General features: G+C 35.4%; 2 protein-coding genes across 6 annotated transcripts; both read right to left on the reverse strand.

Annotated features, from left to right (window-relative positions):
• Nucleotides 1-716: 716 nt before the first annotated feature.
• On the reverse strand, nucleotides 717-8491 carry LOC149475925 (uncharacterized). Of its 3 annotated transcripts, XR_016317942.1 has the most exons (6): nucleotides 7968-8128; nucleotides 6865-7044; nucleotides 6232-6305; nucleotides 4898-5050; nucleotides 3106-3469; nucleotides 717-1978 (listed from the first exon to the last, which is right to left on the reverse strand). XR_016317942.1 is itself a non-coding variant. In XM_089712960.1 (5 exons), the coding sequence occupies exons 3-5, from the start codon at nucleotides 6281-6283 to the stop codon at nucleotides 3198-3200; spliced, it is 477 nt and encodes a 158-aa protein (XP_089569086.1). In that variant the 5' UTR covers nucleotides 6284-6305; nucleotides 6865-7044; nucleotides 7968-8128; the 3' UTR covers nucleotides 3080-3197. The 3 variants fall into 3 exon arrangements, 2 of the variants coding, with proteins under 2 accessions (XP_089569086.1, XP_089569085.1); XM_089712960.1 differs by lacking the exon at nucleotides 717-1978 and having other exon boundaries at nucleotides 3080-3469; XM_089712959.1 differs by lacking the exons at nucleotides 717-1978; nucleotides 6232-6305 and adding an exon at nucleotides 8242-8491 and having other exon boundaries at nucleotides 3214-3469; nucleotides 8002-8134.
• A 13905-nt stretch (nucleotides 8492-22396) lies between these two features.
• LOC149475926 (uncharacterized) lies at nucleotides 22397-24689 on the reverse strand. Of its 3 annotated transcripts, none has more exons than XM_089712550.1 (6): nucleotides 24339-24689; nucleotides 23904-24104; nucleotides 23456-23635; nucleotides 23308-23380; nucleotides 23129-23218; nucleotides 22397-22890 (listed from the first exon to the last, which is right to left on the reverse strand). In XM_089712550.1, exons 1-6 carry the CDS (start codon nucleotides 24384-24386, stop codon nucleotides 22811-22813), a joined length of 672 nt encoding a protein of 223 aa, XP_089568676.1. In that variant the 5' UTR covers nucleotides 24387-24689; the 3' UTR covers nucleotides 22397-22810. The 3 variants fall into 3 exon arrangements, with proteins under 3 accessions (XP_089568676.1, XP_089568677.1, XP_089568678.1); XM_089712551.1 differs by lacking the exon at nucleotides 24339-24689 and adding an exon at nucleotides 24196-24301; XM_089712552.1 differs by lacking the exon at nucleotides 24339-24689 and adding an exon at nucleotides 24200-24285.
• Between the last annotated feature and the right edge of the window lie 2584 nt (nucleotides 24690-27273).

Raw genomic sequence — 27273 nt, forward strand, 5'->3', positions numbered from 1 at the left:
AAAGTTGAATAGAATAGATTATGAATGTATGAGATTGACGTAATCAATCGTCGTCGTCGTCGTAATCAAACGTCAATCTCATACATTCATAATCTATTCTATTAAACTTTACGCTAAGAGAAAGCCACTTGTCTAGGGGGGCAGGTCTCGCATTGAGCGCTGTTTCGGATTACTTAAGGCACGTTGGCGGCGTATGTTTCGAGTTTCGACACAGAGTTCTTCACTATCACCCTTACACATGGCTAGCAGAATCACTAATGCATGTTGTGTGCTACACAACATCGCATTAGCTGCTAGAATACCACCTCAAAGTGATTTGCCAGCCGGGGGTCTAGAAAGTAGTGAAGATCATGCTGTACAACATAGTAACCAATGATAACCAAAATGAGTTAATCCGAGGCAGAGCTATGCGCAATTTCTTAAGCGCGTCACACACGGTGAAGATACTATAATATTTTATCTTAAGATACTGTAATATTTTATATTACAGTATCTTAAGGTATCCGGTATCAGCGCAGCGTTCTGACCATCATTTTTATTTTTGTCATTGCGTACTAAGACCCCTGTAGAACCGCCATCCTGTTACAAATGACCCACAATATTACAGTATCAACATATTACAGTAGTAGATAAAATATTATAGTATCTTCACCGTGTGTGACGCACTTTAGTTAGTAGGATGTAATTAAGGTAAATAAATAAAATTAATATTAACTTATATAATATTTTTATTAACAGTCACAATTATAAATCTCTTTACTTAATGATCTAAGCCTTATTGAGAAAGTCTAATAATATGCTAATCTGTCTAATTACAAAACAAGGTTTACAGTTAGACTGGGTCTAAATCTATTGCTGTCTTCTAATACAAAGAGAGGGGCATCAATATTGTTAGACCCGGTAGCTTTAAACCTAGTTTTGCAATAAGGCAGAAAGTGTCCACCCTGTCCATAGATAGTTTCTCTGGTCAAAAAAAGTTAATCTTCACCTGTCTAGGTTCACAAAGGTTTCTCTAAACTTATAAAAGGTAACTATTAGCAAAACTTAATACAAAAACATGAACAGTCTTTCTTTGCAGTCTTAAAATTTAACAGTAAAAGAGACATTTCACTTTTAGTGTCAATTTTGAAGCTAAAAATATCTGCTAATTGTTAGTTAAAAGATTTTTTTATTTTGGACTCCCTTAACTTACGAAATTAAAATCCGAACAATTTTTTTAGAAATTATAATCGACAAAATGATTATTTTCACCTAGATATTTGACTTAATTGAGTATAATTAATTCATATTGCAATAAAAGAATGTCTCATTTGTAAGCATGGACAAATATAATTCATAAGATAAAATTTAAAAAATCAACTAAAGTACCTCTATTAATTTTCTACATTTTTTTTAAAGTACTATAAAGCACTGCGCGCGAACCGATTCAAATCAGTCGGCAGCGAGCCTTTCCAGAGAGAGGACATGTTGCTGGGCGCTCCTCCTTCCGCTACTATTTAATAAATAGCACATCTAAATAATATGTAGTAATTAATAATATCAAATCTTTTTTATTTATTACTTTTCCGTTTTTGAAGTCGGTTGTTTTTAACGCAGTTATTTCTATTTAATACTTTTTAGTGTATTTTTCACGAATCAAACGAGCCCAATCTCGATAAAGTTGGGTCAATATATTACTGAGTTCCTATGGCCACCTTCCGATTCCATCCTCAAATCAGCTATATGTCATGATAATGTTTCATCGCTATCCAATTTACATACATATATAAAATTTCAGCTCAATCGGTTACCGTTAACCGTAATCAAAGTTACTTGCTACATTTCAATTAAGTCATCGAGTACAGACAAAAATGCTCATAAAATAACAACTACTAGGCCTATCCGAATAAAATTTTTATCGGACCAATTCGACACCATCCCGCATCGAACAAAAAAATAAGTAAATCGCTTAAGGCGCCCTTGTTCAAAATGTATGTTTCTAAATCATGGTTTTTGGATAGAAATCATCATATTTAAAATCCTAAAAAAATATATAGCACAGATAAACGTTTGATCTAGTGACTTTTTTGGATAAAAACACAATATTAAACATTTGACTCGATCAAAAAAAAATCAGAAGTAACATCGATTTTGAAAGCATAATCAGTTTTATGAGAATTAGGGGAACGCTATGTTTATGAAAATTTTACATTTCATTTACTAATCAGGTTTTACAGGGAAATTTTTGGATAGATTTATAATTTAGCCCTTATTTTTTTCTATATAAAATATAATACGTAAAATGCGACTCGCGCGCACCACGTCAGTGCCGCCAGAGTCCAGCCGGACGTCATCGAAGGAGGACCTGTGCTAGTTTTGCTCCCGACCACGTTGTAGTCGCCGCTCGCGTATTAGAACCGAGCGGCGAGTAAAACGGCGAGCACGTCACGGTATAAATAAATCAGTAGTTTGATTTTGTTAGTTATCCTAGGATTATTGTTGTAAATATAAATTAACTTCTTATTCTATACTATTAAACGAGAATCCAGAACGAGAGTTTCATTTTAAACTTTAAATGTATGTATAAAATAGACCAATAAACCAGAAGCGTTCTTTATTTTTAGATGATGTTGATTCTACAATAAAAATGTTCGATTCCATGATATTTTTATTTCTAAGAGCAAATAATTTTACGAGAAATTAACAATAAATTATCTTTTATATTGTTTCTATCGATTTGAATAATAAAATAAAATTTGAAAAAGGAATGTTTCCTTTCTGAAAAATTTGCTATCCCTAGTATTTCAAGTACTTTCCATTCAGGGCACATCGAAAATTTCCACACTGTATATATACAAACAAATATATAAATATGCAAATATTGCTCGTTTAATGGTATAGGATAAGTAGTAAATTTATTTATCAACAACATTCCTACGATAGCAAATAAAATCGAACTACTGATTTATTTATACTGTGTCGTAATCGCCCGCTTTCTTAGGTCACCGGAGTTCATGTCGCGCCGGCTCCTGCGCAACGCGGGCGCGAGCCGTCTCAGTGCCTAAAATGCCTAAACTTTCAGTATAAGGGGCTCTTAAGGAACCACGGAGTAATCGGTGTACATACATAAAAAAAAAATTATACTGGTCGAATTGATCTCCTTTTTTTTGAAGTCGGTTAAAAAGCAAACGAATCTATCTAACTGAGACTGAGCCTATTCAATGTTCAGTGTCTCTAGTCCGATAGTAGTCAAGCCAGGCTTGAGCGACGTCTACTAGTCTACTAAAAACTTGTTTGCGTTCATGCTCAATTTCCAACGCTCGCAATTCACGCTCGTGCTGCTGTTTAATCCTGGTTTCCTCGAGCACTAGGCGTCGCAATTCCACAGCCGAAAACTCGCTTGCCGCTCTATCGAAGGGGGTAAGTGCTCTACGGGCTCGCAAACAAGGGTCGGGAGTTGCTTCAGACTGGATCGCTGGCGACCTTTGGACTAAAGCAAAGAGGGCGCAGGACTTAAAATTTTTGATGGAGTTGGTGTTCATTATAATAAATAATAAATAAATATTATAGGACATTATTACACAAATCGACCTAGTCCCACAGTAAGCTCAATTAAGGCTTGTGTTGTGGGTACTAGGCGACGATAAATATAATAAATACATATATACATGGACGTATAAAAAAAGACGGACGCCGTATTACGAACAAACAACGTGAGCCACAATAGTAAGCTAGCGATCGTGTAAAGACAATGAACACGCACACACTCTCACCATAGTAAGCTAGTCGGCCGCCATTACGTCGTGAACTACCGACCGATTAACTGCGTCACTGTTTCACAAAAAATATTTAAAATGCTGTCTTGCGTGGTTAAATGGTGTCGCAACAGTACTATTTTAAATAACAAAACACAAGGGATTACATTCCACAGGGAAGCAAGTTATTTCATTAATGTTTTAATGACAAAATTATTACGGCAAAATTTATAGAAAAAAAATACAGCCGCCATTGTCATCAGGACAGCTGTTGCCATGGCAACATGGCACACACACATGGATGTGTCGCCGCCATTACTAGGCTTCACTCAATGTTTAGGCGATATACCGTCCGTCTTTTTTTATACGTCCATGCATATATAGATAATAACACCCAGACCCAAGAACAAATAATTGAGTTCATCACACAAATATTTGCCCTGACCGGGGATCGAACCCGGGACCGTCGGCTCAGTAGGCAGTTACTTTACCACTGCGCCAACCGCGTCGTCAATATTCGTATTCAAGTCGTATAACACCTATTTATTATTGTTTTATCGTAAAGATTACGCTAATATAAGCATGTTTTATAGGAACAACATTTCTCTAAAATCAAAAATGGCCGAGATATTCGTCCTCAAAGATTGATCGTTTCCATTAGGTTAGGTTAGATTTCTTAAAAAAAAACTACACAGAAATAGAAGCGCCGCGAAGCGGGGCTCCATCGACGCGCAAATAAAAAAAATTCACTTTGGATCAAAAATTTTCTAATGGCTGGTTCACACTTTGATTAGTGCGAGTGCAGGTGATTAGTGCAGGTGTTTACTAACTACGTGTGGACAGCGACTGTTTAGTAGGCTGTGTAGTAAAGTGAATAGAAGCGTGTTCTATTTTTTTGCGAGTGGACTGTGAGTAGCCACGTCCCGCGCGCCCTCCCTTCCCCCTCACTCGCAGTGTGCCTGCCTAAACACGTCTGGAGTCTGGACACGAGTGTTTAGTGTTTAGCGTAGTGTGTAGCGTCGCGAATTGCACCATTGACCTACACTCCCACTAATCACCTGCACTCGCAGTTGAATTGGACACTACTCGCACTACACATCTGCACTCGCACTAATCACCTGCACTCACACTAATCAAAGTGTGAACCAGCCATAAGTCCTTACTTTGCGCCCCCTTTGCTTTAGCCGGCAGGGATGGTGAGGCTGACGGGAATGGTGAGGCTGGCGGGGATGGTGAGGCTGGCGGGGATGGAGAGGCTGGCAGGGATGATGCAGGCCGCTGTTCCTGAGCCTCGGATGTCGTGGTGCTATTTGTATCTGGAATGTGGAAGGCAGATGTAAATTATTTGAGGATTATGAAGTGGAAGGTCGTGGTTGTGAGGTTGCAAAAAATCTTTAGTGTAGACTGTAGACAGTTATGGATTAACTACTACTAATCTTATAAAATCATGCCAACATGCTATGGAACGAAGTATACTGAAACTAAGAAGAATAGAAAAACAAAGGAATGTGGACATTCGCAAGAAAACCAAACTAACAGATGCACTTAATTTTAGTTTGAAACAAAAGTGGAAATGGGCAGGACACCTATCTAGATATAAAGACGACAGGTGGACATATCATACCACTAAATGGCAGGGCCCAATCGACAAAAGGAAAGTGGGAAGGCAGATGAAGAGATGGGTGGACGACATAGAGAACATAGCAGGCAAAAACTGGATGCGTATGGCCCAAGATAGGGATCTTTGGTACAAGATTGTGGAGGCTTTTACCCATAAGGGGCCACCTAACAATGAATAGATAAAAAACTAAAATGTCATATGTATATGTATTAATTATTAATTGTAAGGTGGAATAAATAAAGCTTATTATTATTTATTAATCTTATAAAATGTGAAAGTTTGGATGGTTTTTTTTATTTTTTACAAGCTCGTGACTTCATCGGCGTTTAATTCGGATTAAAACAGTTTTTTTATCAATCCCATGGGAATTCAATATCTTTCAATATGTATCCTACTAATAAAAAAAAATTGTAGGATCAATCAATGGCTGAACGAATTTAGATGAAATTTGGCACATAGTTTCTGAATAAAAGCATAATAAAATTCATAAATGCATAATAAAAGGCAATGCCTGAATAAAAGCACAGAAAACTTTTTATTCTGATGAACACTGAACAGCCCCCCTAGTCAAGTGGCTTTCTGTTAGCGTAGCGTTCAATAGAATAGACTACGAATGTATGAGATTGACGTAGGCTGTAGATAAACGTATCTACAGGTTACGTCAATCTCATACATTCGTAGTCTATTCTATTGAACGCTACGCTAACAGAAAGCCACTTGACTAGGGGGGCAGTTTCTTAAAGATCACACGGACAAAGTCATAAGCAAGAGCAACTGAAAAATTTAAATGGCAAATCTATGGTTTATTAGGCAATAATAAAGAATTGTTATTTGTAATTTATTTAAGCTAAATAAATTATTACTAAAAAGACTTACCATCTTCACTTTTTATCACATACACTATATATATCTTGAGCAAGAGGATCATCTTGTGCAGAAGATTGAGATATCTGAAAAAGATAGTTAAAAAAATCAAAATAAAAAAATGTTTATTACTTTTTGTAGCACAAAACTTAAAACTAGTTACCGATGACTCCCATTAAGCCTTATCAGACTGTTGGGAGGCACCGCTCAATGGTGTGCTAGTTACATATACATACTTACACTAGATTTCCGCCCGCGGCTTCGCCCGCGTTTGCAAAGAAAAACCCGCATAGTTCCCGTTCCCGTGGGATTTCAAACTATCCAATGTGTTAATCCAAGTTACCCTCTATATGTGCGCTAAATTTCATTGTAATCAGTTCAGTAGTTTTTACGTGAAAGAGTAACAAACATCCATACATCCTTACAAACTTTCGCCTTTATAATATACTAGTGGCCCGCCCCGGCTTAGCCCGTGGTACATATTTCGCAATAAAAGGTAGCCTATGTCCTTTCTCGGGTATCAAAATATCTCCATACCAAATTTCATGCAAATTGGTTCAGTAATTTAGGCGTGATTGAGTAACAGACAGACAGACAGAGTTACTTTCGCATTTATAATATTAGTATGGATATATTTATACTTACATTAAATCCAAGCTCTTCTACAGAGGCTTGTCCTTCCACTGCTATACCCATTAAAGCTAGCACTCTTTTGTCACTAGCTGACAAGGTTTGCCTGGTGGCTGGTCTACCTCCAGTCCGTCCAGCATGTTGCCTTATGGTCAATCCCTTTTTTTTTGTCTTTGACTTCAAATCTACCCATACCTATATAAGTTTATAATATAAAAATCACTTAAGCGCGTCACACACGGTGAAGATACTATAATATTTTATCTTAAGATACTGTTATATTTTATATTACAGTATCATAATCCCTCAGCCCCCGGAATCACAGACACAATAGAAAATCTATTGTGTTGTGGCCCGATTGTGCCGTTCGGTGGTCAAGGGGTTAAGGTATCCGGTATCAGCGTTCTGACCATCATTTTTCTTTTTGACATTGCGTACTAAGACCCCTGTAGAAAAGCCATCCTGTTACAAATGACCCACAAAATTTGGCGTCATTTGTAACAGGATGGCGGTCGGAATGATGGTCAGAACGCTGATACCGGATACCTTAAGTTACTGTAATATAAAATATAACAGTATCTTAAGATAAAATATTATAGTATCTTCACCGTGTGTGACACACTTTAGACATAAGTATGTTAAAGTATAAATGAGATTAAAAAGCCAATTAAAATAAATTGGACATAATTATGGCCATCGGACCCCAAAGCAAAGCTTTTAGTATTCTTTGTAGTCTGTGCTTGAACTATTGGTAACATGGACTGATTATTATCATCATAGTGAAAGTCCCAGTTACATTACAAAGCATTCACTTCCAGAGCAAGTCTAGTAATAACAAAGTGTGCACACTGGTCTATAATTTATTATTATTTCTCTGTAGTCTATGTAGTTTTTTTTGTAGTCAGGCAGGGAGCGAGATAAACAATAATAAACCAAAATTCATAACCACAAAGGTGTGTACCCTTGTCCAGACACAAAACCATTAATTAGATTAATTAATACGCTTTTAGATGAATGATTGTCTCAGTTTGGAATGAACATTAATTAGATATAAATGACTGTTCCAGCTGGGAATCAAACCCTTGAAATCATGTGTTATCTGAACGAGGATTACTAGCCTTTAAATTCCAAAAATGTTCATTAGGTCCTTACTTTTCTCCACTTTTCTGATGTCTTGCTGACCCCACCTCCCAGAGCATTTATAATGTTTGTAAGATCAGCCCATAGTTGCTCCGATCTTAGCCGACCTTGTGCTCCAGCCAGAGGCCTAGCCAAGTCACCATGACTGTAACATAAACAAATTAAGATTCAATTTATGTAGGTATCACATACCATGGCGTCATTGTTTACATTACATACACGTACTCATGAATAAAACCTAGATTTACTTACTTTTCCATAAACTCAAGAAGCATTAACAATTGTTCGGAACTTGCTCGCACTCTTGATTCCATTTTTTATTAGTCTTTATCACTATTAATAATATTTTAGCAGTGATATTATGTGAATTGAATGTTATTACTTTTAAGTGGTACCTATGTAGAACATAATGGTCAGTAATAGCACTGCTAAAATATTGTTTTGATCTTAAAATGAAAACGATTTAATTTAAAAATGAATTCGACACAACGATCGCGACAATAGTGTTACATTGGCTAGGAAATTGTTTTCGATTATCGATATCTCAGAGACGATGACGAATTTAGATAAAGGTAAACCAGAATCTGATGGCAATTTGGGAAATCAAAATTTTGAGTGTGCTACCCTAGGGAAAATGGACTGAACTATCTTGATACTTCTTATTTTTTATTTTGGCCTCTTGTTTGGCCTCAATATCATTAGTCACATTACATAAGTGGACAATACTGTACATAATAATGAGATATCCACTAATATTATGTAGGTACATACATACATGTATAATATACATATCTATACAAATATTATAAAGCTGAAGAGTTTGTTTGTTTATTTGTTTGTTTGTTTGAACGCGCTAATCTCGGGAACTACTGGTCCGATTTGAAAAATTCTTTCGGTGTTAGATAGCTCATTTATCGAGGAAGGCTATAGGCTATATACCATCACGCTACGACCAACGGGAGAGGAGCCACGGGGGTGAAACCGCGTGGAGCGGCTAGTTAGTTTTATATGTATATTTGAAATATTATTATTTACACATACCTATATTTGTTTAAATCATTATCATTATGCCATGTCAAAATATGGATATAATGATAATGCAGATCAAAACTAGTTTGCTTATAATTTTTTATAAAATAAAACAAAAATAAAATAAAACTATGTTTATTTTCGTAAGTATTAACAGATACACACATTATAAAGATGACTTGGACAGCTTATAGCATCTACAGACGCTCCGATTTGGTTGGTGCCAACCATCCGACCACGACCAAATCGGAAAGTGTAGAGAGCGGTCGGTCCGACATAATTATTATTAATATTGGTTTGACGTGGTCGGATGCGCCGGCGATACCGACCAAACCAACTTCCTATCCGATCCAACCAAATTGGAACGTCTGGAAGCTTTGTTCCGACCAAATCGGCTCATTCCATAGAGTAATATAGGTAATTGGCTCATTCATATTCGCAACGCCGCCGGTGTAGGACGTCAACATGAACGCCGAGGGAGTTACGGTCACCGAACGTGACATATTAATAAAATTGCTGGAACTATATAAAGACTTTCCCTGTTTGTGGGACTTAAGTAACAAAGATTACGCAAATAGAGATGCCAGAAATCAAGCGTATTTTATTATGTTAGAAGTATTAAAAAAAATTGACAGAGCGGCTACATTAAAAACCTTAAAAAATAAGTTGTAAGAGCCGCATATGACTGTAATTTTCTCTATTTCTATAGTAGAATTTAGCCCATTCTCTTCGTACTATGGTCAACTGACATATTACTCTATGGTCAACTGACAGCTGGAAGGCCAACCGTCGGACAATCTGTAGCAATGTTGGAATGGTTGCCTTGTCGGTTCCGATATGGTTGGCACCAACCAAATCGGAGCGTCTGTAGATGCATTTAGACTTGACGAATAGCTGTATTGGAAACTCCTGTAATAAGTTTTCATAAAATTATATTGTAATCAACAAAAAATATTATAGTTAACTACCTACTTATAATATTTTTAATTAAAAGTATCAAAACGGGTAAGTCAAATTTACCAATAAAATCTTCAAAATTGAAAATTGTTATGTTTCTGACCCTTCTTCATCGAATATTATTTTTTCTATACACATTGTAAACAACATCTCTTGCTTGTGATCGCAGCCGCTTTTTCGACATGTTCGAAGATTGAAATTGATATTTTTGGTTTTATGGCATTCAAATGCTTTATAAATATAAATTTATAGAGAATAGAAAAAATTCGATCACGAGGCGGGACTCGAACCCGCATTCTTTCGCACCATTCCGGGGCGAAATTCGATTGCTCTAGCGGGTCACGAGTGGCTGAATTGGTCAGGCATCCGCCGCGGAATGGTGCGAAAGGATGCGGGTTCGAGTCCCGCCTCGTGATCGAATTTCTATTCTTTATAAATTTATATGTTCGAAGATTTTTTAGACAAAATTCTAAAAATTATTCATCAACTGCGAAGAAAACAAATAATTTGACAACCAATTTGATAGTTGTCAAATAAAGTTGCCACATGAAAATCTTTTATTCATAGGGCGTATTCAGAAAGAAAGCTTGAAACTTATAAGCGCTTATAAGCGCTTATCGGCGCTTATAAGCGCTGGTAACCCGCGCAGGAAAATATATGAACATGCGCTTATAAGCGCTGATCGGCGCCGACAAGTTTGTTGAAACTTGTTGGAACTTGTCGGCGCCGATCAGCGCTTATAAGCGCATGTTCATATATTTTCCTGCGCGGGTTACCAGCGCTTATAAGCGCCGATAAGCGCTTATAAGCGCTTATAAGTTTCAAGCTTTCTTTCTGAATACGCCCATCGTCATACTTTTATTTTATAAATATAAATATGTCATCCGTAGACAGAGAATCCAATAGACACCGGCAATGCGTGTCGCAGAAAGAGATAAAAAAAGAACAATACAATATTTAGGGTTACCGTGTGAGGGAAAATTTACCCCGCAATTTGTAAGATACAAATCTCTCAATATTATTCACATAACATAAGTGGATAATAATGAGATATCCACATTACATACTTACATGTTTATACTAATACTAATAATATTATAAAGAGGAAATGTTTGTAATTATGTATGTAGGTATGTATGGTTTTCACGCATAAACTACTGGACCGATTTCAAAAATTCTTTCACCATTAGAAAGCTGCATCTTCACTGAGCAACATAGGCTATATTGCATTTTCAAAAAAAATTAGAGATCCTTACCAAAAATGCAATAATGTATCCTTAATAAAAATTCTGTCATCGCGTGCGCTGCGGAATCTATTGAAAAAAGATCAAATTAATGTTCTACGGTATTATAGAATGGACCAATATCTACAAGAAAGTCCGCGATATTCCATTCAAAAGATATAACGAATTTTTAAGTGTCAATTTACAGAAAATAGTAGGTATACTGTTTAATACAATGAGCTTTAGACAAAGTAACTGGTAACATCGCTTCGCAGCGAAACGATATAAGCGTCTTATTCACGGTCCATCTTGACGTACGTCCCACCAAGGTCATACACGATGCACGAGGCAAAACGACAGTGAATAGTGTTGACGTACGTCAATACGTAGACCGTAGTTATTATTATCTTGCTGGATGTGCACGACCAATTTTTCATCCAGCGAGCACCCCCACCACCGCGAACGTCGTGCAGATGGACAGTGAATAGCGCGGACGTACAGCAGATCAGTGTTGCAAACAGAAATTAATGTAAATACTTGGAAACGTGGCCTATTGATATGATTTTTTTGTGATAACTTAGTGAGTACATGAGCAAGCAAGAAAAAGTTATTTTATATTTTTATGTCCACAGGAAATACCCAATTATCATTACTTTTGGATCAACCTTGTATAGGTAAACCAGAATCTGATGGCAAAATTTTGAGTGTGCAACCCTAGGGAAAATGGACTGAACGATCTTGATACTGCTTATTTTTTAGAGTCTGTCAAGCGAGTCGAGTCCACAACCCTTTTACTGATTTCTTATAATGGCAATACTATGATCTGTCAAACAGATTGTCACAAATTCAGTTGTAACCTCGTAATAATCCGGTTTTTGTTGAGTTTTTTAATGTTATAATGCCGAAACCTATTAAAAGTAGTGTCAGGAGCTTGTTGTTTACAATGATTAATAAATATAATCATGTACAGAGTGAATCTGACGACGTATTATCGCAAAAACGACGACGTTTGGATGAAATCGTTTCAAAATCAGGTAGGTTGGCAACAACGTGTTGATACTTTTAGCACAATTGTCTAACTTTTTTTATTCTACTGTGATGTGATCACGATTTCCGTTTTGGTTTAGATCCAGACGACGTGTTCATGATCTTGAAACTTACTGGGGCATCTTTAAGTGAAAACTACTATAAAAATTGTTGTTTTTTTTCAGCCACCTTGGATGATGAATTAATAAAAAGCACAATTCATAATAATTAAGTTAAGCAAGTCATAGCCATAGAAGACAATAAAAAAATGAAAGCTGAAACAGACTATCTGACAAAAATTGCTGCTATGACAGGTTACTTTCATCATTTCTGTGCATAATGATGATACTGACAGTGATTTTTCATATGAAGGCATTGAATTTCTTGATTCTGATTTTAGTTCTGATTGTGACAAATAAATACTTACATTGAAATGCTTTTTTTTATTTATTTCAAATATGTTTTTTTTTTATCAAAAATTCAAGTATCAATAAGTTTTCAGCGTGCTATATCAGTGTTGACACCTAAAAGATTTTTGAATTTGCCGCCTTTTTCATGGGACTAGACTCGCTTGACAGACTCTATTTTGTCCTCAACATGATTAGTCACATTACATAAGTGAACAATACTGTACTTAATAATGAGATATCCACTTAATATTATGTAGGTACATACTTACATATATAATAAACATATTACTTTTATCTATGTAATACATAATATTATTTACACATACCTATATTTGTATATTCATTATCATTATGCCATGTAAAAATATGGATGTAATGATAATGCAGATCAAAACTAGATTGCTAATAATTTTTTATAAAATAAAATAAAAATAAAATAAAACTATGTTTATTTTCGTAAGTATTAAAGATACACACATTATAAAATTGACTTGGACAGCTTGGACTTGACGAATAGCCGTATCCACTTGAGAATAAGGGGCTCTCAGGTTACAAAAAAAATTTTATGCTTATCAGTCCGTGTAAGAGCGTTTTCACATTATCCGATCCGATATCGGATATCGGACGCCGATAGCCGATATCCGATATCGGATACAATTTGCCCTTTCACATTGTCCGATAAAATCGTTCCGATATAATCATGAGTGTTGCCAGAAATTTTTAGAGAAAACTAAACTAAATTGCCAGTTGATAAAAAAGGTGTAATTAAAAAAAATCAAATGTAGATCATAGTTGTACATGTACATTAAAAATAACTACGATAAAGAAAAACAACTTCAAAAAAGAAAAGTAAAATGTTTATTTAGATGTGCTATTTACTAAATAGTTTTGATATCGGTCATTTGTATAACATAATATACTTATGTTAACACAATATAAATTAAATAAATTTATATCAATACCTAGTATTAGTTAATAGTTTTAGTAATACCATGGACGAATATAATTTATATTGAATCATCGAATTGGAGAGAGCCCAACGTGCGGTACTGAAAGTAGCTGGAGGTTTTCCTTATCGTTTTCCCACTTTTGACCTGTACAGATTCTGGGACGTTCTAACTGTAAGACAGTCTTTTATTCTCCAAACTGTCCTTAAGAAACACCAGCAACTTACGTATAATCCTGACTCGATAAAAGATAAGAGGCGAAAGGACACAGTATGTCACATGGTTAGTTTTTATTCAAAATTATCTCGGAAATTCTACTGTTATCTCGGCAATGACCTTTACAATAAATTAAATAAAATTCTCAATATTTACCCTCTCAATCGATCCAATTGTAAAATCAAAATCTCTATGTACCTCAAAACCTTAAACTACGATGATACGGAAAAACTTTTGTGCAACGTGATTTAAAACACCTATTTGCTTCCGCACTTATAATTAATCCCCGTTTCTTCTGACTTCAGCAAAGACTTCGATTGATTCAACCTTACATATTTTGACTTTATTTACCTTGAACATTTTATCATTCATACCTACTTCTCACTCACTACAGACCTCACTATACACTCATATACACAAACCCACATACACACACACAGAAACAACAACCACCTATTTTTTATTTTATTTTTTAGTTATTTTGTTTTTAGTACTGTTTTTACTGTCTGTTTTTTTTTGTCTTATTCACAAGCTTGCTGCAGATTCGATCCATAAGGCTGCTACATTGTATTTTAGATATACTAAGTGGGGCCTGGTGACCCGTACCACAGGTTCTTCAGAACCCACATCGGGCACCAGCTCTCATAAGGTTGCCTAATATATATTATGTATTAGTATTATTCATTCTTTGTAAAGTTTTTAACCCTTGTGAGAGAGATAAATAAATGTTTTTATTTTTTTTTTATTTTTTTTTATATTTGTCTATGGTAATACATATTAGTAAATACCTTTCAAAATCTATTAAAAGTATTTTTATCAAGACGTACTAGTCATTTAGTCATTTTTTCACTACATACATTATTTTATAAAAGTTCATGTAGTACCTATGATAAATTTATTAAGTGATACAATCTTTGTTCACATTTTCTTTTCTTTTTCTTACTACACTGTAATATCCTAAAATAATATTGTCACTCGTTCAAATATATTTGTAATATGATTGTTGTAATTTCCTGTAAGTAAAGATACATAAATTATTTTATAGTCATAAACAATTATTTTAGAATTAAGAGTTTTCAAACTTTGTATTCTTTGTTGTAAATTCAAAATAAAAATAAAATCGGTGTGAAATCTCCTCCTTTTTTTGAAGTCGGTTAAAAACAAAGCACTCAATGACAACAATACAATAAACAGCACAACCAACATCCGAGTAGGAGGAGGAGCGAGGCAGAATGAGATAAAATAAAGATGATAGACACTAATGTTTTTGAAGATAGATATTTGAATTTAAGAATGCAATATATTTTTGTTTACTTCAGTTCAGCCAATTGTCGTATATTTTAATACGGCAAATACGATTTATACCTGCCGTATAAATCGTATTTTAAATGCCTATAAATACTTAAATGTGTGTTTTCTTAATAAAAAAAGGTTTCTTTTAATAGAAAGGGTTTTAGGTTAAAAGCAAAGAATTTTTTTAAAGATTGAGCGCCCTATAAGACTGAAAATACACAAACTAGTGCTTTTTTGCTGTTGGTATACTGCCTTTTCGAAAATTGAGTTGGCAACACTGAACATTATCGTCCGATAGCCACTGGGAATATCGGTGTCGGCTCCGATATCCGATATCGGACCGGACAATGTGAAAGACAGGCACATATTTCATACATTTTACTTCCCTCCGATATCGGATATCGGCTATCGGCTTCCGATATCCGATATCGGATCGGATAATGTGAAAACGCTCTAACAACCGTGCCCATAAATTATACCTGTCGTAAAGCTTGCCCTATTCAAATTTGGTTGAGTATCTGTGCCACAGCTGTCACATTTATTATCTGAAGAGAACCAGAGACTACTTTAGAACAAAGGTTCATACAATTTGACGTCCTGTTTTAATGACAGACCAGTTTCAAAGGCCGTCATTTTTTCACCGTGCCGAGCAAAATATCGCTGCGCAAAAATGGCGTGATTACTTGAATGTTATTACTTCTTCCTTTGTGTGTTATATGTTATAATTTTCTATATAAAATTCTCTTTACAGTGATATATACGTATTGTAGTATTTCATTAGCCAAAGTTCTTATTTTTAACAAATAATGTAGGTCAAAATGCGCGTTCCAAACATGGCGGGTTTCGGTGTTGTTTACGAATTGTTGAAACTATATTTTTATATTTTGATACGTTATATACGTACTAGAAACTATCTAGATTAAGTAATTACTAATATAAATCTATTACATTCTTATATTTACGCAGATTCAACATTTTAAAATATTTGAAACGTAACAATGGCCAAGGACGTAACGATCCGGATAGCGTGCCGAGTCATTTTTATTAGTAAAAATAATAGACATATCCTGTATAATTTGTATATATTATGCATTCATTTTAAAGGAAATATAGTCTAGTTTTAAAATAAATAAGTAAAAATGAAGCCGAGCGCATAAATTTGTCGTAATAAAATTAAATTGCGAGAAAATCTAACAAAAAAAAGTACAATTAAGTATTATCATTTTTTTTTAAATATGAAATTGTAAGTTCGAAGTATATATTTTCTACTCTAATGATGCCTCATTTCATTACCTATCTAACAGTATTTTTTTTTCGTAATCTGAGCTATACTTTTCTTTCAACAAACGTTTATGTAGGGATGGGTCACGCGAATTTTTTTTGAGCAGATAATGAGAGATATAGCGATAGCGTCGGACAGAGATCTCACGCGTCAGTCTGACAGCTCGGACCAGCTACTGGGTATTGGAAACTCCAGTAATAAGTTTTCATAAAATTATATTGTAATCAACAAACAATATTTTATAGCTTACCTACTTATAATATTTTTTATTTTAAGTATCAAAACGGGTAAGTCCAATTTACCAATAAAATATTCAAAATTGAAAATTGTGATGTGTTTGACCCTTCTGCATCGAATGTTTTTCTATACACATTATAAACAACACCTCTTGCTTGTGTTGTGCTTGTGATGGCATCGGCTTTTTCGACATTTTCGAAGATTTTTTAGACAAAATTCTAAAAATTATTCATCAATTGCAAAGAAGACAAATAATTTGACAACCAATTTGATAGTTGTCAAATAAAATTGCCATATGAAAATCTTTTATTTCGTAAATTTAAATATGCAATCAGATTTTGGTAGACCCTAGACCTATAAACATGGACAGTTTATATTCAGAAGTTATTATTTTAAAAGAATTCCAAGGCGAATTGTTGAATAACACAGATTTTATGCAAAAGTCCACTGCAGAAAAATGGCAATTTATTAAAAAAAATGTCTTGACGAATTTGTTTGTTTAAAAAAAAATGATTAGCTATATACTCTCTGTTCCCGCCACTTCATCATTTACTGAAAGAGCTTGAAAGAGTCTTTTCGGTCATGAATGTGAAGTGGCGTGTGAAGTAAAAAAAATACATTTTTAAAAATATTTATTTACTCTTTAAAATCAGTTAGACTCTATTTCTTCAAATAAAAGTTGGCAGCCTTCGATAGATTTGCCACGAAACAAGTCCCACGACGAAAGTAGGAATTTGTTAATCCTATATACTATGGAAAATAACTAAAAAAACCTTTCAATAAATAATATTTTCTCCAAGTTATTTAATTCTAATGCTTCAACATTAGAATTAAATAACATTTTCATGACGCGTCCTACAGCGCTGCGAGACCTCTTTCGTGGCGAAGGAATTTTAATGAACATGAACTATGAAGCCAAGTATGAAGCAAACGGCAAAATGTCTATCCTCTATTCCTCTGTGACAATTGAAAGTTCTCTGCATAGTGCATACTAATGCTAGGCGTCCACTAGGCGGATCGGGCCGGGCCGCATCGCAACGCAAAAATACGCCGGCCTATGTTTTGTATGAAACATCGTCCATTAGCGACGGATCGGGTCGGGGCGGGCCGCAACGCATTGGCGGATATCGCTTCGCAGGCGGATTTCTGCCGGCGGTGCGCTGCGGCCCGGCCCGCCCCGACCCGTCTAGTGGACGCAGGCAGGCGGATGTGAGCGGCGAGCGTCTGTTAAGCGTCTTATTCACGGTCAATCCCCGACGTACGTCGGCTCAAGGCCGCGGTGCTGGATGTATCCTACTGACGATCGTGCGCGCATCAAGCATGGCTATGGTTGCCAACTTTTATTTGAAGAAATAGAGTATATCTGATTTTAAAGGAGGTAAATAAAGAGTAAATAAATATTTTTAAAAATGTATTTTTTTGTACTTTTTGCAGTAACTAAGAATTTTTCATTATTTTTAAATGAATTATATGAATCCAAACATTCCAAATCTAAATTTATATATTTCAAGAGCTCATTTTTAATTAATTTTTAATGAAGCTCGGTTTCTCTCTTCCCGCCACTTCACATTCATGACCGAAAAGACTCTTTCAGTAAATGCTAAAGTGGCGGGAACAGAGAGTATATAGCTAATCATTTTTTTTTAAACAAACAAATTCGTCAAGATATTTTTTTTAAATAAATTGCCATTTTTCTGCAGTGGACTTTTGCATAAAATCTGTGTTATTCAACAATTCGCCTTGGAGTTCTTTTAAAATAATAACTTCTGAATATAAACTGTCCATGTGTACAAGGTTGATCCAAAAGTAATGATAATTGGGATTTCCTGTGTACATAAAAATCAAAAATAACCGTTTCTTGCTTGCTCATGTACTCACTAAGTTATCACAAAAAAATCATATCAATAGGCCACGTTTCCAAGTATTTACATTAATTTCTGTTGGCAACACTAATCTGCTGTACGTCCGCGCTATTCACTGTCCTTCTGCACGACGTTCGCGGTGGTGGGGGTGCTTGCTGGATGAAAAGTTGGTCGTGCACATCCAGCAAGATAATAATAATAATTATTGACGTACGTCAACGCTATTCACTGTCGTTTTGCGTCGTGCATCGTGTATGACCTTGGCGGGACGTACGTCAAGATGGACCGTAAATAAGACGCTTTAGATAAAATCCGCCTAGGCGGTCCGCCGCGCCCCGTACAGGTGGACGCAGGAGCAAACAGCGCGTCCATTAGAGACGGCCCGTTGCGATGCGACCCGCCCCGATCCCTCTCTAATGGACGCCTAGCATAATACCTAATCTGTGGTTCTCTGTAGCAGTGTTGCCAGTTTGGTGATTTTGTCGCTAGATTTAGTGATTTTTAGAGGCTACATGGTGAAATTTTGGAAAAAATATCACTAAAAAAATATCTGGTGATTTTTAATGATATTTTCAAAATCTGCCATATTTTTCTTTTTTCTCTATTATACGCCAAATACAACGCATATGATCGTTTTATTTCTTTCTTTTTGGAATAAATAATTAATGTACCTATTATTTATTTAACATATTTAAATAAATAAATACGTTTACAATTAATTTATTAATAAGGTTTTTTTATATGTTTTAGGTTAAATATGAGGTAAATACGAGAAATTAGTCAACAAACTTTTTGATAAACTCAAACTCAAACATTCATTTATTCAATTAGACTACTATTTAGTAGCACTTTCGAATCGTCATTACATAGATATCCAGATACAGCTACATATATTAATGTTTTTGTGAGGTAAATAATCACTCATAAAATGTTACTAAATGCCCACGCGCCCTTGAAGACGGGAATCCCCACGCCAGAGTGTAGACCTACTCTACTCGTAATGAAATAAATAGTGCTATCCTTTTTTTTCTAAATATTGGTGATGCTCGGGGAATTCCCATAAGACACGTTTGCATTGTTTTGTTTGTGTAAGTGTAGTCAGTTCACAGTTGTTCTCTTCGGTAACGAATGTATCAGAATTATTAATTATTAATTTATTATAAAGTTATATTGAAGTTCTAATTTGTGAAATAGTTACTATGGATGTGCCGGTGAAAAAAAAGACTGTTTATCCTCAAAAATATCGAAAAGAATGGGAAATCCAAGAAGAATTTAAAATGTGGTTACGGCCTGTGTCAAACGATCCTACGAAAGCTTTTTGTCTACTTGTAATTTTATTTAATACTTAACCCTTGATAAAATTAATTAGTTAGTGAATTTTGGAGATTTTTTTAGGTTAAAATATGAAGAAATCTAGAGATTTTTTTTAGCTGGAGATTTTTTTTTCTGTGTGCTGGCAACACTGCTCTGTAGTCTGTCATTTGTGGATTGAGGGCATTTGAGGGTCGTTCCGCGTTCGATTTTCTGTTTTTCGTTGCTTCGTGGTTTTTTTCTTCCATAAATTTTGTTATTCCTTATTTATTTGCTTTCTCTGATCGTTTAGGGTTTGTTCTTCGCAAACAATATCCGTGAGGATTCTTCAGTGTGTTGCTCTTGAATGTATTTCCAAAACTCGTATAATTCGGTGAAATTTCGTTTTTTTGTGCATCATACAGTTGTACATGCTCGATTTTTTTTTAAACTCAACAATTTTGAAACTGGTTGATCATAGTTTTTCGTTAGAATGTCTTGCACAAGACATTCTAACGAAAAACTATGCGAATGAAACTCGAATGCATTTTTATGGCGTATTCGAAAATAAATGCAAATGTCTTCCATATGTGTCATTTTTCAAAATGTCTGTAATTTTGTACATTAAAGTCGCTTGAATTGCCTTCGCCAGAAGTGACCCAGGATAAAAAAAAGTATCATCAGTCCTTCGCAGTGTAGCAGTCAAAAGCGAAAGAATTACCATGAGCAAGTATTACTTCCGATAACTACTTCGAAATTATAAAAAAAATATAAAGTAAAACAATGTTCTTTCATACTTCATTGACTTTTATAATACTAATAGCTATATTCTGTAATTTCAATTAAGTAATTGACTTGCATTGTTGAATGTGTTTTGCAAAAAGTCTTTAGATCTGAAAGCATAGAAATGTGTTCTAAGTACCTACTTCATGGGATTTATAAATATTGATCTTTCCAAATGCTAATATAATTATGTTTATTTGCAATTGGCAAGTTCATAATAATTTGTATGATTTAAAACATATTTTAACACTATACATGAATAGCTTTTGCCAGTGTCTTCGTCCGGTTTGTCTAAAACCTAATAAATTATATACTTAAACCTTCGTCTTCAATGACTCCATATATTTAAAAAAAAACTGCATCAAATCAGTTGCATAGTTTTAAAGATTTAAGTATACATAGGGACAGAGAAAGCGACTTTGTTTTATACTATGTAGTGAAAACACTTGATTGGATTACGCTGTTTGAGTAGTTTGAGTTTGAGCTTGAGCTGAGAGTTTGAGCTGTGCATTGATGGATCAGTCAGACTTAAATATCTATACTAATATTAAAGCTGAAGAGCTTGTTTGTTTGAACGCTCTAATCTCCAGAATTACTGGTACCATTTGAAAAATTCATATGGTGTTAGATAGCCCATTCATCGAGGAGGGCTATATAATATCATCTCGCTAAGACCAACAGGAACAGAGCACTGCAGGTAAAACTGCAGAGCACAGCTAGTTGTCAAATAATTAAGATAATGAATTTAGTACCTCGTTGTTTGGTAGATATGAACATTGACTTGATTTTAAAAGGGCAACTACGGAGTTTCTTTTCGGTTCTTCTCGATAGAAACTGCTTACCGAATCTGTAGTGAATGGTAAAATTATGTTATCGCCGTTGAGGTATTATTCCTACGTATAGAGAGGACACCACAAACAAAATCTGTGCGAGGCGCGCGTGGGGCGTAACTCGTGTTACAAATAGTATAGTAGCAATGTCCTCTCTGGTACGTAGTACATAGTGACTCAATGGTTAATATGACGATTCAAAATTGCTTCTAGAAGAAGTCTAATATATGAATAAATAAATCTATGAGTTTGACCAATTGTGGTTTAAGTCCTGAAATATTTTAAAGTTTTATGTCTAAAAGTCTGTTCATGTTGTGGATAATTCAATTGTTTTTTACCAGACTACAAATAAGAAGAATTATGTTTTATTTTTTGTTTTTAATTCTAATTTTATTTAGGAACTTCCAGCAATGACTATGTCAGTCCCATAGTATATATGCAAAAACTTAACTAGCAAGAATTATTTTTTCAAAGTGTATGTATGTATATTTCTTTGACACATCCTATAGCTAAAACTCATAGGTTTGACATTTGAGGTGTTGTTATTATCAGCAATGTCCTAAAGACATGTAGTACATAAAATAGCTGTCAGGTTTTTTCGTTATAAGAGTTATGTACTTTGTATTGAATTATCAATTTCTGTCAGAAAATTCTGTCCAATTTAAAGAGGTATTTATTATTTTAGCGACCGCCTCTTTGGTGCAGTGGTTGACGCTAAAATAAATGTTATTTATTTTCTACACAATTTTTTAATAAATTCGTCAGTTCACGCAGCGCCTGAGCCAGAGTCTCTGTAAGGGCTAGCTGTCTGCGCGATACATCTAACTCGTCCCTCCTAGCCTCTGCAATTATCATTATTGCATCTACCAGAGAATCAAAAATGGATAAAGAAGACAGTATTCGCTTAATACAACTTTACGAAAGCTTCAAAATGTTATGAGATTCAAAAGATCCAGATCATTTAAATAAAAACAAGCGAGTTCCTGTTCCTTTAACAAACTGTTACCGTATTGGTTTCGGTTTTGGTACAATTTTTTAATACAGATTTTTTGTTTCTTTTTTCTTTTTTTTATGATATATCCAGACAACACAAGCGCCGCAGCAGCTAATAAAACGTGGTTTTCCATCGTTATACGGAGATAAACTGAATGCTCAAACCGGCTCACCTTGGCTCGCGAGCGCGGCTCGGAACTTTTCACAAATAGCTCTGGTGCCACGGCTCGCGAGCAGGAAGTCTGAGCGCGGCTCGCGAGCCGCGCTCAGCCGGTCTGGACGCGGCTAATAATTTAAAGCATTCGTATTTCAACTTTCAGTTCATGGGAAGCAACACCAGCTTTCAAGTAAAAAAAAAAAAGAAAAAATAAAATTAGTTCACCCAGTCGATAGTTCTGATTTCTGACATCAAAAATATTAAAAAATAAAAGTGACAATTAGAACTATATCTCACCAGCATTTGATCTAGGACCCCGCGTCCTGTTAGGGTCAGCAGAAGCTGGTGCCTGCACTCTATCTGAAACTAATAAGATAGGATATTTTGAAGCAACAGTATGTTTGCAATTTTGAAATATTTGAATCATTTGTCAGGTTTAATACAATATAATAAATATTATAAATGTGAAAGTAACTCTGTCTGTCTGAATTTTACCTAAATTGTTAAGAGTTACATATAATAACAATTGATTGTTTAAGTAGGTATGTTTTTCTTATATTATTTAGGTAATGTAGATAGTATAAGCTCAACTAACAAACTTTACCAGTATTTCCTCTCGTTGATGGTGAAATTGGCGTTGTGGTCTGCCCAATATCTATGAGCTGTTCACTGGCTGGTGGTGGTGGAGAAGACTCTAAAATTGAAAGGGTTTTGGATAAATTATATACTTAAGTAACAGATTTTTTTTCACTCCGAAGTTGGTTAAAATAAATGTCTGTTTACCTATGGTTATCTCTACACATTCAGAGGCTATATCCTCATAGATGGCCGAGGAGGTACTTGGTGTTGGTATAGGCTGCAATGCAAAAATATGATTATAATCATTATATATTAATTTCAAGGATAAAAGACTATTTCTTTTTTCTCTTACAAATGCTGGCACTCTATGTTGAGTATCTCCATATGCAGCACCCTCTCCAATAATGGCCAACACCTTTTTATCAATTTCTGATAAGTCGTCTTTACAAGCCGGCCCACCACCAGTACCAGAAGCTGCCCGTCTTTGGGCTGATGCCCTTGCCTTTACCTTATGCTTCAGGTCAGCCCAATACTGTAAGCATAATGCATGCAAGCTTATTTAAATTTATTTGTTCGAAACCTTAATATTATATAGTTTATAAATTTTTTTTTAACCTTTTATAAACTATAATTTTATGCATCAATATGGAATTGATGTACTAAAAACTAAAAATGCAAGTAGGTAGGTATAGACAGTTATTTAGTATTTCTGTGGTGTAAAAATACACACATGGCGGTGTGTGTATGATTCAAATTGTATAGAAATAGCAAATAAATAATTATTTATCAAATATACTTACACGTTTCCAGCGATATCCAGATTTTGAGGCACCACTGCCATGGGCGTTTAATTTGGAAGCTAGTTCTTCCCACTGGCGATCGACTGTTTCTTTCGATCGTGGACCCAAACCAATGCCTTTGGCCAGAGCCTGATGCTCCATTAAATAATTAAGGAGGTCCTCTAATTGAGACTTGGAAACTCGGTGTTCCATTTTTTTCAACTGAAAAATTCACAATATTTTGTGAGTAAACAAGTAACGTTTAATGCATATATTGTAACTAGCGCCTTCACAAACAAAGAGTTAGACTTACCTACTTGTGCAAAATTACGAAAATTGTAAGACTAATATTCACCGCTGAGCACAAACTAAGACAAATCACATTCACGAACTTATTACCTTTCCCATAACCCAGTAATAATATATTACGTTGTTTATGTGACAAGACCCACTTACAAGGGTTATCGCAAAAAAATACCCTGGAGTGGTCATGCTGGGATCCATCCACTTCACAAGTTTCTTAACTTTCTTAATAGTTTTTTGCTAACGCAGATGTGACGCAGTTATGAGAGCGAGTATTGTTTAATGTTTACAAACATACGTAGTACCACCAGTTGCCACCTGATTGTGAGTGGCGCTGCTTTCCATACAAAATCAAGTGCATCGGTCGCAGGAAGCAGATGTTGTGCGACAGCGGCGCAACAGCTTACATAATACGAAATTTTTTGACGTTTCGCGACCAGTCGCAAACCTTTCGCGTTGCTGTTGCGCGTCGCTTGCTATCTGCTAATTTTTAGCTAATAAGGCTGCCGAGCATGGAGTTCCAGTGTAGTGCGTAAAGAAAATAATTGTCTGGTAGTCATTTGATACGTTATACTATAACGTCGTCTTATTCTATTTATCACAGCGCCCAGGAACCATTGGCCCAGGGTCTCGGGCTTCATATGCGTACGAGTGAGCGTGGGTAGTGCGTGCGTTAGGCGAGCGTAATAAAGTTGACGTGAATTGAGTCTCTCGTCAATGACTTTAATGGGCGGCGAGAACGCGGGAAGCCAGCGATTTCGCACGGCGTCGTTATCCTGAATTTTCTTAATTAGCTGCGAAACGAGCAAGCTCTCGTTGTAATATCGGTCCACCTCCTCATCTTTCAGACACTGTAAGATCGATGACATTATTGAGGGACGGTTCGACGTCCGCCCTAGACTTACATATATGTTATTAAAGGGTGCATGCCGCACCACGTCAAGTTCTCTTTCCTTAGTAGTGTTTTTGAATGCACCGATGAAGCTAATGGCTTCATGCTTACCATCCGCGTTTAATAACACATGACCAAACGCGGACTGGTCGGTGAGTTCTGAAAATCCGTTCCACCCTGTATTCCTAAGTGGTTTCAGAGATCTACTCGCTTTCGCGACTCTTTTGTTATATAATGGATCGCTTGGTTCGTTTACTCTTGCTGATTGCTTCATATTATTTCGTACTAGTTCCTTCATAGATTCCATACCAATGGATATCACTTCTGCCAAGTGAAGATTATTTGCGAGTCAGTGTGCGCTACAGCTCGCGTAGAAACGTGTGAAAAAATTTTGACGATGATGATGATGACTCAGTAGCGCGAGCGGTACAAGGTGCGGAGTGTGAGAGGGATAGCGTATATAAAGTTTTACTCACGATGTTTCCAACTTGTGAAGTACCAGGAGACTAGGATCCGCAAAGAGCTCAGTTTATAAACGTAGTGCAGCGCGTTTGAATCTCCTATGGCTTGCTGCTATCCTATTATTATCGGCGTAATTTTTATGTTAAAATGAATTTAATTTACAATAAATAAATAAATATCCAGCAACAAAAACACGACTGTCGTGAATCGATCCAAGAGGGGAAGGGATTGAGATGATAAATTGTATGAATTTAACGTTTCTCTTTCAATAACCACTGTTAGTCCTCCATAGTGGTCATCGATATCGTCAGGGTCAAGTGGATCAATGTTCCACTTTTCCGCACCGTCTCTGTCTTCCGGGTCTAATTTCAGCGTTTTGCGCGTGTTGACCATGGATACTTGATCCGATAGCTTGCGTTTGAGAGAGGTGGGGGTATTTGACGCCTCGATGAGCAATGACGTCGCTAGCGCGTGATCATCAGGGGTTGGCGCTTTCATGAAGACGTAATTTACTATAAAAGCGTGTGAGTCTCGGAATTTGGGCCATTCCCTTTTGTATTCATCTAGGAGCGCGGAGGGTAGGCGTTTAGTCAGAAGTAATATAGATAGAAAGGCGACTACAGTCTCTAAATGTGTGGAAGTCTTCGCGATTTGGATCAAATCGTTGGTTATAATGTTAATCAAGTCATCCTGTGAAGATGTTAACTTTATTCTCCTTTCACTAAACCAAGTATCATAAACCTCGGATTCTTTACGCCATTGGATCGCTACGAATGCATTTTTATGGCGTATTCGAAAATAAATGCAAATGTCTTCCATATGTGTCATTTTTCAAAATGTCTGTAATTTTGTACATTAAAGTCGCTTGAATTGTCTTCGCCAGAAGTGACCCAGGATAAAAAAAAAGTATCATCAGTCCTTCGCAGTGTAGCTGTCAAAAGCGAAAGAATTACCATGAGCAAGTATTACTTCCTTATGATAACTACTTCGAAATTATAAAAAAATTATATTGTAAAACAATGTTCTTTCATACTTCATTGACTTTTATAATACTAATAGCTATATTCTGTAATTTCAATTAAGTAATTGACTTGCATTGTTGAATGTGTTTTGCAAAAAGTCTTTAGATCTGAAAGCATAGAAATGTGTTCTAAGTACCTACTTCATGGGATTTATAAATATTGATCTTTCCAAATGCTAATATAATTGTTTATTTGCAATTGGCAAGTTCATAATAATTTGTATGATTTAAAACATATTTTAACACTATACATGAATAGCTTTTGCCAGTGTCTTCGTCCGGTTTGTCTAAAACCTAATAAATTATATACTTAAACCTTCGTCTTCAATGACTCTATATATTTAAAAAAAAAAACTGCATCAAAATCAGTTGCATAGTTTTAAAGATTTAAGTATACATAGGGACAGAGAAAGCGACTTTGTTTTATACTATGTAGTGAAAACACTTGATTGGATTATGCTGTTTGAGTAGTTTGAGTTTGAGTTGAGCTGAGAGTTTGAGCTGTGCATTGATAGATCAGTCAGTTAGACTTAAATATCTATAATAATATTAAAGCTGAAGAGTTTGTTTGTTTGAACGCTCTAATCTCCGGAATTACTGGTACCATTTGAAAAATTCATATGGTGTTAGGTAGCCCATTCATCGAGGAAGGCTATATAATATCATCTCGCTAAGACCAACAGGAACAGAGCACTGCAGGTAAAACTGCGGAG

The sequence above is a fragment of the Colias philodice genome, chromosome 29 (genome assembly GCF_061535455.1).
Source record: "Colias philodice isolate Cphi_HAF_F1 chromosome 29, ilColPhil1 Martin Lab GWU primary, whole genome shotgun sequence".
NCBI lineage: Eukaryota > Metazoa > Arthropoda > Insecta > Lepidoptera > Pieridae > Colias > Colias philodice.